We start from the raw sequence: 17739 nt of genomic DNA, 5'->3' as shown, positions 1-17739 counted from the left end.
CCTAGATGTGGACGGAAAAAAATAATTGACGAGAGATTTCAACGAAAGATTGTGCGGATGGTGGATAAAGAACTTCGACTAACATCCAAAAAAGTTGAAGCTGTCCCGCAGTCCAAGGGTACAACAGTGTCAACCCGTACTGTCCGTCGGCGTCTGAATAAAAAAAGACTCTATGGTAGGATACCCAGGAAGACCCTACTTCTGACTCAGAGAGATTAAAAAAAGCCAGGTTGGAGTTTGCCAAAACTTACCAGAGATAGCCAAAAACATTTTGGAAGAATGTTCTCTGGTCAGAAGAGACAAAAGTAGAGCTTTTTTCGGAAAAAGGCATGAAAATAGATTTACCAGGAAAAAAATAAGACCTTCAAAGAAAAAAATAATACGGTCCCCACAGTCAAACATAGCAGAGGTTCCCTGCCGATGTCACACCCCCGTACCGGTGCCCGCTTGGACTCCAGGAGACTCCGATGGCTGGATGGAGCCCTGGTGGCAGTTATTCTTGCTTCATACTTTTATGCCATTGGCGTAATCAGCTGCCACTCAAACACACCGGAACTAGCGTCTCTGTGTCAAAATGATTCAATCGAAAAAAAGTGCCTTCAAAACTTTTCCCACTTCAAAAAAAAAAAAGTGTGTTCAAAACTTTTTCCACTTTGAAAAAAAAAAAGAGTTTAAAACTTTTTGCTTTTCAAAAAAAAGTGACACTTCAATAAAAATAATATTTCAAATAAAAAAATATATTTTCAAAAAATATATATTTTTGCAATTTATTTTTATTTATTTTTTTTTTTTTTTGATTAAAGCAACTTTTATTGCGATTGAATGATTTTGACACAAATGTCCTACCCCTAATATGGCTCAAACCCAAAAAGGATTGCTTCAAAGAAAACGGTTTGAATGAAAAATAGTGTTCAAATGCGAATTTGAGTCTCAATTTTTTTTCCACATTCAAACCTTTTTTTCTACGACTGAATTTTTTAACATTTTTGATTGAAGTGATTTTCTTTTGAAAATATATATATTTTTGTTAGAAGCAACTTAATTTTTGATTGAATAATAAAGACACAAATGTCCTAGCCAAAATGTAGTCCAAACGCAAAATTACATGACTTCAATCAAAAATGGTGTTTCAATAAAAAAAATAAATAAATAAATCAAAGAAAATAGTTTTCAAATATATTTTTTTGAGTTTCAAATTTATTTTTGCATTCAAACACATTTTGTTTTATTGAAGTGACGTTTTCTTCGAATGAAAATATTTTGATTGAAGCAACTTTTTTTTTTGATTGAATAATAGGACACAAATCTACCTCCATAGAAGCGGATTTTCGCAGTTATTTTGTCTGTGCTACCAAGTATTAGGCTGAGGCTGCCAATACTTTTGTCCGGCCCATTTTTGGAGTTTTGTGTAAAATCATAATGATTTTTCCCCCTCTTTTGTGTTTTTTCATTGCAAGCAAAATAAATGAAGATATTGCTACCAATGCATTTGTAATTGCAATCAATTTCAGGGAGGAATTGAGCATTATCAGCCAGAATTGCAGGGGTGCCAATACTTTTGGCCAGCACTGTGTAAAGAATCCAGGGATTTAAGCATTCATTCACAAGAATTTTCAACGTAAAAAGCTTTGTGTTTCCACTCAGTCAGTTTGACGGCGATAGGCCCCCTATTAATCGACCCCGCGCTGTACCTCACTTCAAACTGCTCCTTTTCATGCTGTCAGAAAAAGACATAAACCTGTTGTGATTAAATCTCTAAAACTCTTTTTCCGCACGAGAGAGAGAAACATTCTAATTACACTCAAATGTTAATGCTTGGTGCTGTAGCTGGCAAGTGACTTCTCCGCTTCTGGCCAAGTTCTAAAAGGCGGTGTGCTCAGCAAAAGTCAGGCCAGATCTGCTCAGGTTATACAGACGCTGGAAACACTGGCTGCCAGCCACACGGGCCGCAGCGCGGTCTGCGGAGACGATACTCACGCATCGGACATCGCCGTCCAACTCACTCCCTGGGACACGCACGCGAGAATCCACAATTATTGTTCTTCACCGTGAACGCCATTATTTGTTTTGACGTTTTTTATTAAACACTTCATTCGTGCTATTTATTCTGCTCTCTCACCCAGCTGCGGCCTTGCCTGCTCGCCAGCTGTCCGCTCGCGACCTCAGCGTGGTGAGCAGCGCCATGGACGCGGCCGGCTTGACCTCGGACCCCGAAAGTTGCCCTTATTGCGCGAAGGCCCTCGCCAACGAGTCGGAGGGTGGCACGGAAACACCGGGAGACTCTGACAGCGAGGGCGTCTACGAGTTTAGCCAGGACGCCCGCCGCAGGGACAGGCGGGACAGTCGTCAGCCCAGAAAAAAGCCGTCCGGCCTGGGCAAAACGGCTGGAAAGATTGTGCACTTCTGGAGGTTGGTGTGCGATACGTTCAGGAAGATCGTTGATAGCAAGTACTTTGGACGAGGGATCATGATCGCCATCCTGATCAATACGCTTAGCATGGGGATTGAGTATCATGAACAGGTGAGTGTCTCAACGGTTTATCAAATGAAGCTTTTGTGATGCAAATACCATTATTATAATGTATTGTATATTTTTAATATAATAAATAAATTTACAAATGAATAGAATGTTCATAAAAGCCAAATTTATGCAATTCAGAAATTCATTGACGGCTATGAACGTCCAAATTTCCCATTCATATTAAATGGCAGAAAAACGTGCGGCTGTGATTTTTGACCATACACTTACCATTACAGCGCATTGATGTTCAACTGGCACCCAAATAAGGCTGTGCCATTGACGGCTATGAACGTCCAAATTTCCATTCATATTAAATGGCAGAAAAACATGTGTTGCTGCGATTTTTGACCATACACTTACCATTAAAGCGCATTGACATTTAACTGGCATCCAAATAAGGCTATGCCATTGACGGCTATAACGTCCAAATTTTCCATTCATATTAAATGGCAGAAAAACATATGTGGCTGCGATTTTAGACCATACACTTACCATTAAAGCACACTGACATTCAACTGGCATCCAAATAAGGCTATGCCATTGACAGCTATGAACGTCCAAATTTTCCATTCATATTAAATGGCAGAAAAACGTGTGGCTGTGATTGTAATTAGTAGAAAATTTTGACGTGCATAGCTGTCAGTGGCATGGACGTGCATGGCCTGTAAAAATGCCATATACCCCCAAAAAATACCACATACCACAAAAAAAAAAAAAAAAAAAAGCCACATGGCAAAATCAGTTTTGCCACATGGCAAAAAAAATGCCACATGTAAAGTAAAATGCCACGTGGCAAAATCAATTTTGCCACATGGCAAAAAAAATGCCAAATGGCAAAAAATGCCACATGGCAGAATCAATTTCACCACATGGCAAAAAAAAAAAAAAATACCACATGGCAGAATCAAATTTGCCACATGGCAAATACCACTTTTTCTTGCTATCTCTCACTTTTCCACCCTCCCTCATCTTTTCTCATAACGTCATTAACTCATTTATGCAGACAGCTAACATGCACGCTGTCGTTTCTACGACTGGTAAATAGCTTACGTTCAAACCTATCTTTACCTTTTTTCCATATTATTTAACTAATTCCATGTCATAGACAGCGATAGACGTTCATTCTCCTGTTCAAAATGGATAGGGACTTTGGCGCCGTCAATGGGTTAAATGAGTGCCCTCAGAGGCGTCACATCCCATTAAGCTAACCAGGCAATTGCCTACGGCCCCCAGCCAGCAGGGGCCCCCAGAGGGTCAACACATTTAGCACACGCAGCTTTACTGCACTGTCGCAGCGACAAGTGCGACAGTGCCAGTGAAAGCCTTGTGTCTGAGTTCCTTGAAGGGGCCCCTTCACTTTGAGTATCCTAAAAAGCACTCTATGAGACCGGGGCATTATTATACTTTTATTAAATATGCTATTGCTCCAAGTCCAACTGTCCCCCTTACCTGCACACGCTTGAAGAGCCCCATGTTGCTTGTTGCCTGGGGACCCCGGGGACCTTTGTTACGCCTCTGAGTGCCCTGTAAGGTAAATGAAAATAATAATCGTTAAGGTAAATTAAAATAATAATAATTCGCACCTGAATTCATGACACCTTCTGTGCGAGTGAGATTGGTATTTGACAAGTAGGTAGCCAGAAGTGATGATGTGAATGATGAGTTCAAGTTAAAGATGCACTTTGTATTTTTGTGTCTTGCTGTGTGATTGTGTAAACTGCACTACTCCCATGAGCCGAAATGGAATTCCTGATGTCTCTCTCTGGACTTGTTTATTTACACCAGCATAATTGCAGCCATGTGAGAGCAAAAAATGGGGGGGGTGGGAGCAGATTTCGCATATTTCAGGCCAACTATTGACATACTGTCATGCTTTTGATTTTTATATGCCTATAGTTATGTCTAGTAAAAGGTCGGGGGTATATCCAGCTACTTTTAGCATGGGTTTAGTTTTTGTTTTTGGGAATCCAAGTGAAATAAAAGGAGAAAATATCAGAATTCAATCATAATATTATTGTTCAAGTAAAAAAGTAGTCATCTAAAAAATGTACTCAAGTACAAGTAAAGAAGTATTTGGAGAAAAGAATACCATAAACATAAGCCGCAGCTGTCCTCACTGTATTATGGGATATTTATACCAAAACGTATCATCCGGTAGCACTTTATTTGTGGGCGTCATTATAAGACTGGCATAAGACCAAATGAACCACCATTGCTTTAAGAAGCTTCATGTGGCCGTCACTGTTCTCTTGGGCGAGACAGTCAACATTGAAGGGTGCCTTCTTCAAACTATCATTTTCAGATCTCTCCACAGGATTCAGGTCTGGAGTCATTGCTGGCCCCTTTAGAAATCTCCAGTTCTTTCTCTCAAACAGTCTTCTAGTGCTTTTTGAAGTGTGTTTTGGGTCATTGTCCTGCTGGAAGACCTATAATCTCTGAGGGAGACCCAGCTTTCTCACACGGTGCCCTACATTATGTTGACAAATTTGTTGGTAGTCTTCAGACGTCATAATGCCATGCACACGCTCAAGCAGTCCAGTGCCTGAGGAAGCAAAGCAACCCCAAAACATCAGGGAACCTCCACCATGTTTGACTGTGGAGACCGTGTTCTTTTCTTTGCAGGCCTCGTTTGTTTTCTTGTAAACTCTATGTTGACGCCTTTTCTCAAGAAGCTCTACATTTCTCTCATCTGACCAGAGAACATTCTTCCAAAACGTTTTTGGCTTTCTCGGGTAAGTTTTGGCAAACTCCAGCCTGGCTTTTTTTTTTTTTTTTTTTTTTGTCTCTGGGTCAGAAGTGGGGTCTTCCTGGGTATCCTACCATAGAGTCCCTTTATATTCAGACGTCAGCGGATAGTACGGGTTGACACTGTTGTACCCTCGGACTGCAGGACAGCTTGAACTTGTTTGGATGTTAGTCGAGGTTCTTTATCCACTATCCGCACAATCTTTTGTTGAAATCTTTCGTCAATTTGTCTTTTCTGTCCACATCTAGGGAGGTTACCCACAGTACCATAGGCTTTGGAGATGGATTTGTAGCCTTGAGATTGCCCATGCTTCCTCATAATTTTGCTTCTCAAGTCCTCAGACAGTTCTTTGGTCTTCTCTATGCTCAATGAGGTACACACAAGGACACAGGACAGAGGTTGAGTCAACGTTAATCCATTTTAACTGGCTGCAGGTGTGATTTAGTGATTGCCACCACCTGTTATGTGCCGCAGGTATGTAGCAGATGCTGTTAATTACTCAAATTAGAGAAGCATCACATGATTTTTCAAAGGGTGCCAATACTTTTGTCCGCCCCATTTTTGATAATTTCCCCCCCCCCCCCATTCTCTTTTCTGTTTTTTCACTGCAAGCAAAATAAATGAAGATATCACTACTAAAGCCTTTGTAATTGCAATCATTTTCTGGGAGAAATTGAGCATTTTCTGACAGAATTGCAGGGGTGCCAATACTTTTGGCCAGCAGAGCATAAAGAATTCAGGGATTTGGATTCAGGCATTTATTCACAAGGTTCTTCAACCTAAAAAGCTCTTTGTCTGTGTTTCCACTCAGTCAGTTTGACGGAGATAGGCCATGTCAGTATATTATGAAGTCTATAATATGACTTAGCAAAACTACTCTTAGAAGTAAATTTTTTCTCAAAACGTTCCCCAAGTTAATGTAACAGAGTAAATGTAAAGCGTTACTACCCACCTCTGGTACCTTCCTACCCAAATGAGAGACACAGAGATGAAAGTCCCTAACAGTGTAGGCATTGTTATTGTTCAATGTACCGTACTGGCCCGAATATAAGACGGCCCTGATTATAAGACGACCCCCTCTTTTTCAAGACTCAAGTTTGGAAAAAAAGACTTTTTGAACACCAAATTTTTATACAGAAAATAATTACAGTACATCTGAAACAAATGATTATAGCAATATATTTGAAAAGCATGTTATTTTGACTCATTCAAATCTTAATATCGAAACATTTAAATATGTAAACTAAAGTGCGATCACATTCGTAAATGAATGGCTTCTGGTTTTTGAAATGTAAATAAACCAATCTATTGTGATAAAACAACAAAATTGCAATAACTGCATTAACCATCAAAGTGAAGTCTAACTGTAGTCTTGAAACAAATCTGAATAAGGAAAAACATTGCAATAAAATAATGCAAACTGGTTAAACTTGAGAGTAGCTGAGATCTGTCATGACAGAACATCACTTCAACGATATCTGGCGCCATCTAGCGTCATGAATGGGTATAATGTCTAGATCGCGAATATAAGACGACCCCCACTTTTTCAGTCTTATTTCAATGCAAAAAAAAAACACTTGTCTTATATTTGGGCCAATACGGTATTATTGCAACGTCTCATTAGTGAAACTGGTTGAGCCACTTTTGGAGTCTCTTGCAAAAAATAAAAGAAGTAAAATCTAATATGTAGAATAAAGAGGCAAAATGTAACGACTAGCGTAGCCCAAAGTAGCGGAGTGAGAGTAGCATTTCTTCTTGACAAATCATGCGGCTTAGTAGAAGCACATTTTTCTCAAAAAGTTACTCAAGTAAATGTAACAAAGTTACTACCTACCTCTGGTACCTCCCTACAAAAATCAGAAACACTGTCCATAACACAGTGTAGCCATTGTTATTGTTCAATGTATATTGACTGTCAACGTACGTTTCCCAGAGTGTGTCAACAGATTTATACCCACACAATACAATGATGAGACACCTAGTGAGTTATGTACAGCAACAATGTGATCCCTGAAATATAAAGTAGCCTCCTGATTAGATGGACCATAATGGATGGAGACGCCGGACAGCCTGTGTCCTTCAAACACAGACATGCTATCCAGCTGATCATCACTGTGTAGAGCAACAGTGCCTGATCTCACCCTGTTGATGACACATAACAGAGCCAAAACACCCCTCACCGTTCACTTCCTTATACACACACTTGCACACAAAAACAGTCAGCCGACAGAGAGGAGGTCCATGCATTCACTTAGTATGAGGATAGCAAACAAGGCTAGTGCATAGAATTGAAATGTGACACTGGGGTGGGGAGTGTGAGAGGGCTTGGGTGGCCGGATAGAAAGATGATTAAATAGAGAGTTGGATAGGGATGACAGAGTGTAAGGACTTGGAGGTGAAGGGATAGAAGGGAGATTATGGGAAGAAAAGTGGAGGCAGACAGCTTGGACATGTTAGGGGAGGGTGCCTGCTTTATCTCATGTTGTTTAAGAGCATCGCCATTTACGGTGGAGATGGAGATGATCAAATCAATGCGTGTTTGCCAACTTTGCAACGTGCTCCAACTCTATTTATTTGGCAAGGTCTTAACACATTCATTTACAGAAGAAAACTGTTATATCTAACACTGTTTGAGGCTACGCAGGCATAGACTGTTTTTTTTTTTTTAATGTGAGTCTAGCGATGCCCATCTCCTAATCCTGTTTTTAAGAAAGGCTTTTCCAGCCCTGAAGACTGTGAAATTCAGATGACAAAAATCTTTGGAGCGATCAAAAGCTGCGTTCAGTTATTTTCAGATTCACTGAGATGTCAAATCTCAGGCTGCCTTTTCCTGGCAGGTTGTTTCACGGATGTGGGTGTGCACCAGAGGCGATTGCTCTGAGACTGCAAGGGAAGCCCACTTACTCTGAAATGTTAAAAATAAATGATCAAATACATTGGTATGAAAAAGTATCGCAAGCTTTTGGAATTTCTCACATTTCTGCATAAAATCACCATCAAATGTGATCTTGGTCAAAATCACACAGATGGAAAAAAGTGTTTGCTTTAACTAAAACCACACAAACATCATTTTTATAGGTTTTCCTATTTTAATGAGAATAGTATGCAAACAATGACAGAAGGGGGAAAAATAAGTACGTGAACAATCACATTTAATATTTTGAGGGCCCCCCCCCACCCGCGCTGGTGTAGCTGCAACGACCCAGGCCGGCGGCACACTGACAACCGGGCCAAAAGGCTAAACTCCGCGCGTTCACCTTAGTCGCTTGTACTGACTCCATTTTGAAAGCTGGAAAAAGGCTTCGAAGCAAAAGTTGACAATTTATTCAGGTCGACAGCGATCAAACGGCAAGGCGAAACAGAAACGAACGAGGAGGCAGACTTGTTCCAAGGTGACCATATCAACAAAAGGTTCCCGAGAAAAATGACAACGATTAGTTAAACATTCAGTCTTTTTTGAAGGCCCTCGCGGGGCGGGCTGTGGGCGGAAGAAGGGTGTTGACCGTTGTTTCGGATTATTGTCTGTTTGTGGATTGGACAAGAGGCACTAAAATGGCATAATTGGCGAGTAAAAATAAATATGCCGATGTTGTACTTCCCGAGATATTGTTTCAAACTGCTGGTCAACCAACCCGAGATGATCCATCATGTTGCGTCCAAACACCTTCTGCTGAATTTAAATGAGTTTATCACTAGTCGACGTCCAATCCTATTGGCCGTTGAAGGAATCTGACCTTTTAGCTGTACCGCCGGACCTGCGCTGGCGCAGCTCCAATAACCCAGCCAAAAGGCCAAACTCTGCGTTTTCACCTTAGGGTTAACCCCTTGTACTGACTCCATTTTGAAAGCTGGAAAAAGGCTTCGAAACACAAGTTGACAAGTTGTTCTTAGTCGACAGCAATCATACAGCACAGACGGACCCAGGCGAGGATCCAAGGTTACCATATCACAAGACAACAAAAGGTTCCTGAGAAAAATAACAACGATTAGTTAAACATTCAGTCTTTTTGAAGGCTCTCGCGGGGCAGGCTGTGGGCAGAAGAAGGGTGTGCTTTGGCGTTGTTTAGGATTATTGTCTGTTTGTGGATTGGACAGGAGGATTCGGGAGTTACTGTTGTCAGGGCAACGAGGGTTGTGGATTTTGCCACATCAGCGTCACAGGGCCTCTTGGAGTTTCATCAGTCTTGGTATCAGTTGGATATCGGGCGTTGTCTGGTGTTCCTTGTGTTGGGACAGGACGTCCCGCCATTTGTTCTGGACTGTCGGGGAGAACTTGGTTGGTGGTGCAGACGTGGGCTTGTAGATGTCTTGCCCCGTCAGCGTCAATCTTGCTCAGTCAGCTCAGAAGCACACGTTGGGCTTCCGTGATAAGAAGGTGTCATGTATTTCTTATGCCTTATTTTCTGCTTGTTTTCCTTAAACTATAGTATAAGTGCTATTTATTTTATATTAGGTGTGTTAGAGTGATACTGTACAAACAGTCAAACAGTAAATAGGAGCAAAAAATACTATTCTCTTCACTGGGAGTGGTCATCTTTTAGTGCCGTTGACGGCGTTAGACGTCCAATCCGTTTAGACCGTTCCCAGTCAAAATAAATTTGGCGTCTAGTGCATAATCAAGTTTAGCTCAAGGACAATTCAGCGGAACAACTCCATAAGACAGTATCTTGCTTTTACATCTTTCGTAAGCTACGGTAACTAAAATTCTTCCGTCCAATCAACAAATACCCACGGAAGGAGCATATCCGTTTTTATTTCATGCTTGGAATTACTTGCGATCTGGCAAGAACACCCACTTGATTAAACCAACACAATCGCGGCGCTGCGTCATTAGCAGTCTGAGTGCGGCATTCCATTTGGATGATATCACATCAGATGAGGTGGCATTACATTAGCTCTAACCAGATTACGCTGTTCCTCATCAAACGCACTTTACTTCCTAATGCTCCCGTTGCCTCATTACCTAGGAAACGGACATTGAAGGAGGCAATTAGAAAAGCGAGCGCGGTTTCTCACTTACACGCTGGCAACATGTGTAAGCATTAATCTCTCCCTTGCTAGCACTCGCACGTCAGTGGCTATTATTGAATTAAGAAATGAATCCGCATATTTGAAACACACAACCTGAGTTGTAGTATGTCCAAGCAAGCGTTTTATTGTCTCGCTCCGCAGGAATGGTGAATGACGTCTGAGAAATGTGTACTATAAGATAAAACGATGGCAGAGCAGAAACAGTGGGGAGAAAAAAATAATGATCGGTTTCGAGGCCAGATTGCTGCAGTCCAAGTCTCGGCTCATAAAACTTCTTTTCTTTTGGCATATCCGCCACATCTATTTTAGAAGTGTGAGTATTCTGTTTTCGTGTAAAAGGATTTAAAACCTTTGTGTGTGGCGTGTTTGATTCTCAGTGCAAACATCAAGAATACCGCGATATGAGTCATTGCTATCATGGCTTGGTCAGGACATCTTAACTCATTGTCTCCTAGATAGCAAGATATAACAGAAGCAGACATGGGCCAGATGTACCGCAGATTTCGGGCCGATAGCGTAAAGCATGAATGATGATGCTGGAACTTTTGTTTGGTGCTGTTCCAGTGAGATTTACAAAGATGACTGCCTGAAGAAAACATCAAAATTCCCTCAGTCCTTGATGATATGCGGCTGCATGTCAGGCAAAGGCACTGAGGAGATGGCTGTGGTTAAATCTTCAATAAATGCACAAGTTTACATTGGAATTTTAGACTGCTTTCTTATCCCTTCAATTGAAAAGATGTCATTTTCCAAGATGACAATGCATCGTGCCTCAGAGCTAAAACTGCTTAAGCATTCCTTGGAGAAAGACTCATCCAATCAATGTCATGGCCTGCAAATAGCCCAGATCTCAACCCTATTGAAAACCGGTGGGGAAATTGAAAAAAATGGTCCACAGCAAGGCTCCGACCTGCAAGGATGATCTGGCAACTGCAATTAAAGAGAGTTGGCACCAAATTGATGAAGAATACTCGTCAAGTCCATGCCTCAGAGACTGCAAGCTGTCATAAAAGCCAGAGGTGGTGCTACTAAATGCCAGAAGTGTGTTTCGATTGTTATTTCTTTCTTTGTTTCTAATGAGTCCATATTTTTTTCCTCAGAAAGGAGTGATTCCATATGTATTTCCCTGCACTTGCTCTATATAAGTAGCATTTACTGACCACCACAATGTTTTTTATTCATTTCTTTTTGTGTTTCTGAATGCTAAAGATTTGCACTTTTGAACTAATTAGGGCCCGAGCACTAGACGTGCGAAGGCCCTATTGTTTTGCAAAGGATTATTATTATTATTATTATTATTATTATTATTATTATTATTATTATTATTATTCTTCTTTTTTCAGGGCAAATGAAAATGGCCAATTTGGAGGCCTGAACATGCACGAAAAGTCACCAAAATTTGCACATACGTGCCGCTTCGCGTAAATTTCGATAATCTTGTGTCGTTTTGAAAAAATGTCAAAAAATGGCTCAGTGGCGCCCCCTTTACCCTTAAAATTTTCAAAAAGGCCTCTCCTCTCAGGTTTTCAACGTAGAGCAATGAAATTTGGGGAGTAGATACCTTATGCCTAACTGTTCAAAAAAGCCTCTTGCACCCATATTCCAAATCCAACAGGAAATCGGATATTTTGGATCAAATGTGAAATTTTTATCGGTTCACAGTTGGGGTTTACATTTGGAGGCCTGAACATGCACGAAAACTCACCAAAATTTGCACATACATGCAACTTTGCGTAAATTTTGATAATCTACAAAAAAATTTAACAAAATCGCTCAGTGGCGCCCCCTTGAAATTTTCAAAAAGGCCTTTCCTATTAGGTTTTTTCAACGTAGAACGATGAAATTTGGCGAGTCGATACATTGTGCAAACCTGCTCCAAAAAGTCTCTTGCACCCATATTCCAAATCCAACAGGAAGTCGGAAATTTTGGATCAAATGTGAAATTTTATCGATTTACATTTGAGACCTTGTCGCTGAAGAAAATAGTTGGATCGTCTTCAAAATTGGTCAGAGTATTCAGGAGACATATGAGATCTTAAGTTTTCAAAATGGTGTGTTTTCACTCAAGGGTCGGGCCTGGGCGTGGTCCCAAAGTCGGCCATTTTTGGGCAAAATACCAAATTCAGAAAATGATTAAAAACTCCGTGATACAACGTTCAATCTTTTTCATTTCTAGCATGTATATGAGATATCCCAGCCTGAACACGACTGCATTGAAATATTACCCATTAGGCCTGGCGCCCCCTAGTGGGAACAGGAAATGGCCTTCTTTACGAGACAGGCTCCTCCTCCAAGGGAAAAAAATCTATTGACCTCAAACCTGTTTCAGGGGAGCCTCAAGACATGTGTTCAGGTCCCTGATAAAAAATATTGAGGTTTCGTTGAAGCGGAGAGGTCCAAACTGGAAGTGAAAATGACCGTCAACAATTTGTCTCGCCAAAAATTTTGAACAGTCATAACTCGGCAGATATGCAACATATCTGCGCCAAACTTTCCGTGTTTGTTGAGAGTCATACCCTGAAGGTTCTTGTAGGGGTCATTTGCATCAACTCTACAGTGCCAACTAGTGGCGAAAGAAAGAAGTTTTAAAAAAGGCCTTTCCTATTGGGTTTTTTCAACATAGAGCAAGGAAATTTGGGGAGTAGATACCTTATGCACAACTGCTCCAAAAAGTCTCTTGCACCCATATTCCAAATCCAACAGGAAATTGGGTATTTTGGATCGAATGTGAAATTTTCATGGGTTCACAGTAAGAGTTTACATTTGGAGGCTTGAATATGCATAAAAACTCACCAAAATTTGCACATACATGCGGCTTTGGATAACGTTCGATAATCTTGCAACGTTACGAAAAAATTTAACAAAATGGCTCAGTGGCGCCCCCTTGAAATTTTCAAAAAGGCCTCTCCATTTAGGTTTTTCTAACATAGAGTGATGAAATTTGGAGAGTCAAAACTTTGTGCAAAACTGCTCCAAAAAGTCTCTTGCACACACATTCCAAATCCTACAGGAAATCGGGTATTTTGGATTGAATGTGAAATTTTTATCGATTTACAGTGTGCACATTTTACACCTTGGCACCTAGGGAATTAGTTTGATCATTCTCAAAATTGGCGAGCCTGTTCATGAGGCATATGAAATCTTAAGTTATAAAAATGGTGTGTTTTCATTCACGGGCCTGACCTGGGCGGGGTGCCAAAGTCGGCCATTTTTTCGCCAAAACACCGAATTCGGAAAATGACTGATAACTCCCTCATACAACGTTCAATCTATTTTAAATCTGGCATGTGTGTGAGGTATACTAGCCTGAGCAGGACTGGATTGAAAATTTACCATTTGTGCCTGGCGCCTCCTAGTGGGAACAGGAAATGCCCTTTTTTACGGGACACACTCCTCCTCTAAAGGGAAAAAATCAATCTACCTCAAACCTGCAAAAGGGAAGCCTTAAGACCTGTGTTCAGGTGCCTGATGAAAAATATTGAAGTTTCGTTGAAGCGGAGGGGTCCAAACAGGAAAGTGAAAATGACTGTCAACAATTTTTCTCTCCAAAAACTTTGAACAGTCATAACTCGGCAGATATACAACATATCTGCGCCAAACTTCCCGTGCTTGTTGAGAGTCATACCCTGAAGGGCCTTGTAGGGGTCATTTGCATCAACCCTACAGCGCCAACTAGTGGCAATAGAAAGTCACTCGTTTTTCCAATACATGTCCAGTTCTTTTCAGGTTGGTCATTGTAGTTTCAAGACCTATTAAAATACTTATTTACGGCCCATGTCCACGTGTCTCTGTCTGTTGCCGTGACGACCCTTTGTTCGCCATTTAAAGGAAATATTTTTTTTCAGAGACTCAGGCAGCTTATAGAGCCACAATAGTTGGCACACTTGGTCGAATTGGCCCAGTTAGAAGATTAATTTTAGTTTTGAATAAGGGCTTGGCTGCACAGCTCAGTAGTGGCTCCTTTTTTGTAGTACTTTCTCCAATAGGGGTTTTTATCTCTTGGGTGTGGGAATGTAAATAGGCGACTTTCGAGCATGTTAGGTTCTAATGAGATGATTAGAGAGGAGGATCTGCCACCGCCCTGACCTGCACACAGTCCGAGTTGCGTGACGTCCGAGTTGCGCTAGATCGCGAGGGCCCGTTCAGTCCTGCTTGCAGGCCTAGTTTATTATTATTTTTCAAACTTTTTATCTCAGTTTGCTCTACATGATAAAATGTCTGAGTGAGTGCTTGTCTGAGACTGATGATTCCATATTTTTTGCTAGAGGTTGTATATTAAACACTGTAAACGTTAGCATTGCTACATTGAGACTAATATGGAAAAACCTCCTTTAGCCTGCTATAGAACATCGACAGTTTTCTCCAAAACGCAAACTTGCGGTTAAAATGTGAACATGAACAAAACATGAAAAATCGCTGGTTAACAGCGTTTGCAAACGAAAAAAAAAAAAAAATCTATGAGTGACCCCACAAGCAATGACGAAAAGTGGTTTTTTGCGGAGTGTCAAGCTTACGGTTAGCAGTTTAGCGAATGTACTTGTGGTGAACATTTCAAAATAAAAACATGTCATGTTCTGGAGGTAATTCCACATACTTCAAAAATATTATTATAATACTACAAAATTCAGATTCTACACTAAGAATAGCTTTAAAATGACATCCTTTACAAAAAATATGATTGGCAATGAATAGTTATTATAATACTATTTTATACATAGTAGTATATTATAATAATAATGCTAAATATATATATATATATTTTTTTTTTAAGAATTGTTTTGAAACATGTTGGAAAGGCGAAGTCAGTGTTCTGAATCTGTTAACATTCCATTCTTTTGCACTAGTAAATGCTTTCAGCTAGAGATGTGATCGGGTCCAATGACGTCATTTTCAAAGTATCGGAATCAGCAAAAAAATATTGGCCATGGCTTTTTAAAATATATATATATATATATATATTTTTTTTTTTTTAATTAAATCGTTTTCTAATTGTATTTAACGTTTCAACACTCATCCAGAGTCTTTAGTTTAGGCTTAAGGTAAGGTTATCAAATTTATCCCGATAACGGCGATAATTAATTTTTTTTTATAAATGTATCACGTTAAAATATTTAACGCAGTTAATGCATGCGCTGCACGACCCACTCACGCATTGTCACGCTCAATCTGTAATGGCGCCGTTTTACCTATATAGAGAGCTAAAAGACAGCGTAAAATGAGTAGAGTGAATTTTGGCAGCCTTTGGAGCCTTGTTTTAAATGGCTAAAGCCTTACAATCCCTCTCCCTACGATTAGAAATATCGTGGGAAGCAATGTGGGGAAGCATGGTAGTAATTTTTCTTCTTTTTCTTAACACGCTATTTTATTTCACAACGCAGAGAAGATGTATCAATTGGTAGCACTACGCACAGTCATTGTTCCACTTCCCATCATTCATTTGGCCATGGCTACAGTATAATTTACTGAAAGCTCAAGAAATACACTAGATGGCAACATTTAGTCACAATATACAAAGTCACAAGTCTTTCTATCCGTGGATCCCTCCCACAGAAAGAATGTTAATAGTTAATGCCATTTTTAGGATTTATTGTCATAATAAACAAATACAGTACTTATGTACTGTATGTTGAATGTATATATTCGTCCGAGTTTTATTCATTTTTTTCTTAATGCATTGCTAAAGTGTATATGATCGGCAAATGTATATGATCAGGAAAAATTATCGGGAATGAACACAACACTCATTTTGAGAAATGATTCTTACACCATTGTGGTGTCCGTTGATGAGTGGCAGCCCACCGAGACGGACGAGATGAGAACACAATGTGTTTACATTACGCTACATTATCTCCAGGTTCAGCTGAGGGATACTCTCAAAGGGACACTAAAATGTACACAGGCGGGAATATTTGTGCCACGGCATTGCTTTAATGCAGCAGGACGGGGACACGCCAATAACATAGATCAACCTTTCAACACCTACCATCATTTTTCGTGTCTGTGTAATGTGTGCAAATGACACCATGTTTGAATTGTGTAAACTGTTTATTGGATGGAGATGAAAGGCCTCACGGCGCTTGTCTGGGATGTTATACAGTCCACAGACGCATAAGAGCATTTGGCTCCTTTCTTCGTTGCTATTATAGCCCAAACTGGCAATAGAGGTCTGATTTACATACTGTGTCGTGTTTGGATCTGCCTCGCCTTTTATTGCTTGGCTCTCTTTTCTGTCTGCTTCCTCTCTCGCTCGCTTGTTTTTAAAAATTCTCTATAGCACACACAACACACACGCATGGAAGTTGTTTGATCTTGCCGTGAGTGACGTCTCAATTCTCTGATGAGCTCCGAGCAGACATCCTAGGAACATTCTGCTGCAGCTTTGTGATTAGCACACATCTGTTCCACTGTGAAACAAAAGCTAAGGGGGCGTGCAAAAAATATATATTCATATGATTGTCATTTTATCCCAGGTGCAGGTATTTATATCCCCCAGGCTTGCTAATAGATAATGCGGGGATTTACAGTGGTATGAAAACGTATCTGAACCTTTTGGAATTTCTCACATTTCTGCATGAAATCACCACCAAATGTGATTTGATCTATGTCAAAATCACACAGATATAAAAACAGTGTCTGCTTTCACTAAAACTACCTAAACATTTATAGGTTTTCATTTTTAAATGAGGATAGCATGCAAACAATGACACAAGGGGGGAAAATAAGTAAGAACCCTCTGCCTAAGAAGACTTAAAGAGCAACTGAAACCAATTTTTACCAAACAATTTAGGTCAGGTGTGTGCCAATCACTGATTGAGTGGTTTAAAGCTGCCCTGCCCACTATAAAACACACACCTGGTAAGAATGGTCTTGATGAGAAGAATTGTCTGATGTGCATTATGGCTCAGTCAAAAGAGTTGTCTGAAGACCTGACAACCAAAGATGACTCCAATAGTTGAGCTCAGAATACTCAGAGAGGTAAAAAAGAACCATAGAGTGTCTGATTAAGACTCCAATATCTTTGTGCACACATTAACTAAATATAAAACTATGGCCAAGAATGGTGTCCACGGAGAAAGCCACTGCTGTCTAAAAAAAACAAAAACATTGTTGCTCGTTTAATGTTCCCAAAAAGGCACTAGGACACTCCATGGACGTTTTGGCAAAATATTTTGTGGATGATGAAACTAAAGGAATTGTTTGGGAGTAACGCACAACGTCAAGTGTGGAGGAAAAATGGAACAGCTCACCAACATTAACACATGGTGAAGCATGCTGGAGGGAGCATCATGATATGGGGCTTTTTTTGCTGCCTCAGGGCCTGGACAACTTGCAGTCATTAATGGAATGAATTCAAAAGTTTATCAGGATGTTTTGCAAGAAAACCTGAGGCCATCTGTCAGACAGTTGAAGCTAAAAAGAGGATGGATGCTGCAACAAGACA

General features: G+C 40.3%; 1 protein-coding gene across 16 annotated transcripts in view; it reads left to right on the top strand.

Annotated features, from left to right (window-relative positions):
* Positions 1-17739, top strand: part of cacna1g (calcium channel, voltage-dependent, T type, alpha 1G subunit) — a 340555-nt gene that overhangs the window by 195059 nt on the left and 127757 nt on the right. For all 16 annotated transcript variants that reach the window (XM_057825943.1, XM_057825945.1, XM_057825957.1 and 13 more), the window contains one exon: positions 2124-2521. In XM_057825943.1, the coding sequence (XP_057681926.1) occupies positions 2124-2521 (398 nt within the window). The remainder of the gene's footprint in view (positions 1-2123; positions 2522-17739) is intronic.

Source organism: Corythoichthys intestinalis, chromosome 21 (assembly GCF_030265065.1).
Source record: "Corythoichthys intestinalis isolate RoL2023-P3 chromosome 21, ASM3026506v1, whole genome shotgun sequence".
Taxonomy (NCBI): Eukaryota; Metazoa; Chordata; class Actinopteri; order Syngnathiformes; family Syngnathidae; genus Corythoichthys; species Corythoichthys intestinalis.
Note: the sequence above shows the minus strand (reverse complement) of the source record. Positions and strands in the feature narration are given on the sequence as shown.